The sequence below is a fragment of the Frankliniella occidentalis genome, unplaced genomic scaffold, assembly GCF_000697945.3.
Source record: "Frankliniella occidentalis isolate FOCC.00 unplaced genomic scaffold, Focc_3.1 Scaffold387, whole genome shotgun sequence".
In the NCBI taxonomy this organism is placed as follows: domain Eukaryota; kingdom Metazoa; phylum Arthropoda; class Insecta; order Thysanoptera; family Thripidae; genus Frankliniella; species Frankliniella occidentalis.
The window spans coordinates 46,383-50,264 of NW_026267509.1; the positions used below are offsets into that span (position 1 = coordinate 46,383).

The 3,882-nt window shown below is 47.8% G+C and overlaps 1 protein-coding gene across 1 annotated transcript; it reads left to right on the forward strand.

The window, feature by feature from the left end:
- The first annotated feature begins 1,886 nt into the window (after nucleotides 1–1,886).
- LOC113214747 (tigger transposable element-derived protein 6-like) lies at nucleotides 1,887–2,972 on the forward strand. The gene is made up of 3 exons (XM_052274394.1): nucleotides 1,887–2,207; nucleotides 2,287–2,613; nucleotides 2,703–2,972. Exons 1-3 carry the CDS (start codon nucleotides 1,887–1,889, stop codon nucleotides 2,970–2,972), a joined length of 918 nt encoding a protein of 305 aa, XP_052130354.1.
- Nucleotides 2,973–3,882: the final 910 nt, after the last annotated feature.

Here is a 3,882-nt window from a genome sequence, read left to right on the forward strand (position 1 = left end):
CGGCCCGACCATTTCTGTCACGCGATTTGCTGAAGAACATGATCGAATGATGTAGCGGGCCTTCGGCCCGCTTAAACCCGTCATCTTTGAGTTTGCCCCAAAGACTCGAGAAAGGGATGTAACGGTGAAGCACCGCGACTAAAACCCACCCTTCTGCTTAGAAAACGTTTTTTGGGGGTGGGGGAGAGTTTCCTTTCTATTTTGCGGTTTTTAGGCCTTTTTCTACATCTTATTGTTCACTATGGCAATTTTTAGCTAATTTTCGTCTAAAAAGACCCTCTAGCTCGTAAACGGTTTGAGATAGCGCAAAACGGACAAAATTTTCGCCCGAAGGGCTCTACTTTCACGAGTTACCCCTTAGAAGATCATAAGAAAAATATTTTTTCTAACTTTTTTGACCTACCCCCTTTTCTTTAATACCCCCTTTCAGCCCCTTAGGGTTGGTTGCCAGGATTTGCCGTAGGCGTTTTGTTTTGTGGGAGTGAACCTTAAGATCCCCCGAAAATTTGAAGTCTCTAGCACATCTCCTTCTTGTGGAACAGACAGACGGACAGACAGACACACAGACAGACAGACAGACACGAGGTCGTTTGCATAAGCCCGCTGGATAGCCTTTTCAAAGCAGAAGGGCGGGCTAAAAACAGAAAAAACAAGCAGGCCCGCCCTTCAGCCAAACGAAGTTGCCAGCTTCGCTTCGCTGCGCCGGCAACTCCGTTCGACAGGGGCCGGGCCTGCCTGCTTGGCCTGCCGGCGGCGATGGTCGGGCCTGCGGCCCGACCATTTCTGTCACGCGATTTGCTGTAGAACATAATCAAATGAAGTAACGGGCCTTCGGCCCGCAAAGCCCGTCGTCCTTAAAATTTGCCCCGTAGAAACGAGAAAGGGATGTAACGGTGAAACACCGCGACTACAACCCACCCTTCTGCTAAGGAAACGTTCTTTGGGGTGGGGGGAGGGAGTTTCTTACCTCTTTTGCGGTTTTGGGCCTTCTTTTACATTTAATTGTTCACTACAGCAATTTTTAACTTATTTTCGTCAAACAAGACCCTCTAGCGCCTAAACGGTTAGAGATAGAGCCAAACGGACGAAATTTTCGCTCGAAGGGCTCTACTTTGTCAAGTTACCCCTTAGGGGACCATCCAATATTTTCAAAATTATTAAATGTATTTTTAGGCCACTTTTGTAAGAGAAACTCCCTCTAGCGCCCAAACGGTAGAAGATAGAGCAAAACGGACGAAATTTTCACCCGTAGATCTCTACTTTGACGAGTTACCCCTTAGGAGATCATAAAACAAATATTGTTTTCTGACTTTTTGGACCTACCTTATTTTCTTTGATACCCCCTTTTAGCCCTTTAGGGGTGGTTGCCAGGATTTGCCGTAGGCGTTTCGTTCTCTAGGAGTGGACCTTAAGATACCCTGAAAATTTCAAGTCTCTAGTACATCTCCTTCTAGTGGAACAGACAGACAGACACACAGACAGACAGACAGACAGACAGACAGGGGCTAAAAAACAGAAGAGGAAGCTGGCCAGGGAAGTTTGAAGAGGAAGCGGGTAAGAACTGCAAAATTTGAGGACCTTGAAGACATTTCGGCAGAGTGGTTCCATCAGCACAGGTCCCAGCACATCTGGCTGGATGGTGTCGTGAACAAGGCGAAGGTGAAGGAAATCGCGGGCACAATAGGATACACTGATTTCACTGCTTCGAACGGGTGGATCAACCGCTTCCAGAAGCATCACGAGATAAAATACAAGAAGATCAGCGCGTCACCGTTTTGCTAGCATGTAACCAGGATGGTTCAGAAAAACGTAAGCCTTACATTATAGGGAAATCCAGGAAGCCCCATTGCTTTCCCTGTGACTACTCGCACAACAAAAGGACGTGGATGACGGCCGAGAAATTCAAGAACTGGCTCTGTGGGTTGGATGCGAAAATGAGAATCAGTAAGCGGCAGATCCTACTCCTGACCGACAACTGCCCGGCCCACCCGAAGGACTTGTACTTCCTTACCAACATCAAGGTGGAGTTTTTGCCGCCCAACACCACATCACACACTCAGCCCTTGGACATGGGAATAATTAAGGTGCTCAAGCACCGGTACCGCCAAAAGCTTGTCAGGCGTCTCATCGCCCAGATGACACGTGGCGAGCCGCTGACACGAAAGGATTTTAAAATAAATATCGTCCAAGCTATGCACTGCATTGTTGTGAGTATCGGATGTGCATTTACCGTTGTTAGTCACTAGTTGACCTGGAAATTGAGTTCGTTTTTTTTTCCATTTGTAGGCAGGCTGGAATGAGGTAACTAAGGAAACAATCCAAAACTGTTTCCGTAAGGCAGGCCTTCTGCCTCCAGGGGAGGCGCCACTTCAGAAGGCTGAACTAGCCGTCGACGCCGAGGAAGAGGAGGATGCTGCCATCGACATGGACGCAGCCCTGGACGCTCCGCCTGGAGCCTACAGCAAGGTCACGGAGCGCTGGGAGGATGTGCTGCAGGTGTTCGAGGAAACTGGCATGTCCTTCGAGCAGTACGTCACTGCCGATGATTTTACTCCTGTTTGCGAGGTGCAGGACATCCAGGACATCATCGCCACCCTCCGAAAAGAAACTGAGGTGACCTAGACCACATAAAAATTAGAAAAACACACAAAAGAACATAAAATTTTAAGTTCAGTGCTTGGACCCATGCAATTTGATTTCAGAAAAACGAGGAGGACGTTGACGGTGAATGGGAAAGTGGAAGTGATGGTGAAAATGAAGGTGAGGATGGGCAGCCTGCTCGGCTTATCTCGAAGGCCGAAGCCATGGGGGCACTTGAGCGCTTCCGCCAGTACCTGTCCCAACTGAACGCTCCTGCCGACGAAGTTGAGGACCTGGTGACCCTCACCAGCAAGCTGGAGAACACCACATTGGGCCTCTCCTCGAGGAACCTCAAGCAAGGCACCCTTGATATGTTATTTAAGAAGCACTAAGCACTAGTCATCATAATTCTATGTTCCTATTATGTTACTTTCTGATTACATTATAAGTACACTGTACTTCTACCTTTCATAACATTTTCTTTTCATGTTCCATAAGAGCTGTTGTTTTTTTCATCCAAACCTATTATGTATGTACTTTACTCCAGACACAAACCTGAAACACATTTAGCACAAAATGTACATTTTCTGACAGTTTTTTCTGAAAAGTCCGTTATATATGGTCAAGGGACCGAAAATTTAGTCCGAAATAGGCGCTAATCCGTTATCAGCGGGTGCGTTATATGCGAGAAAAATAGCATTAAAAACCTAGGAAAATTCAAGAGACCGGCCGAAAAACGAGGGGTCCCCAACTCGCCAACTCGTTGTACACGAGGAAAAATACTCGCAAGATACTCGCGACAACTCGCGAAAAATTCTCGAAAACTCACGGAAAAATCGACAAATACTCGCCTAATACTCGCGGATACTCGCCATTACTCGCATAAACTCGCGGTTACTCGCTATTACTCTCGAATACTCGCGGATACCCGCGCAACACGTTGTAGACCCACTTGGAGAGTGAAGGACCCCTCGCCGAAAAATCCGATATAAGCGGTAATCCGTTACATGCGGGTCCGATATAAGTGGGTTTTACTGTATCTTGTACCGTTTCGGCGCTATGGGGCATTTCTGGGCGAAAACAACGTGAACAAGCAGGCCCGCCCTTCCGCCAAACGGAGTTCCAAGCTCCACTTCGCTGCGCCGGCAACTCTGTTCGGCAGGGGCCGGGCCTGCTTGGCCTGCCGGCGGCGATGGTCGGGCCTTCGGCCCGACCATTTCAGTCTCGCGATTTACTGAAGTGCATAATCAAATAAATAATGTGACCGGTAAATTACTTTGCATATTTGAGTAAACTAAAGCG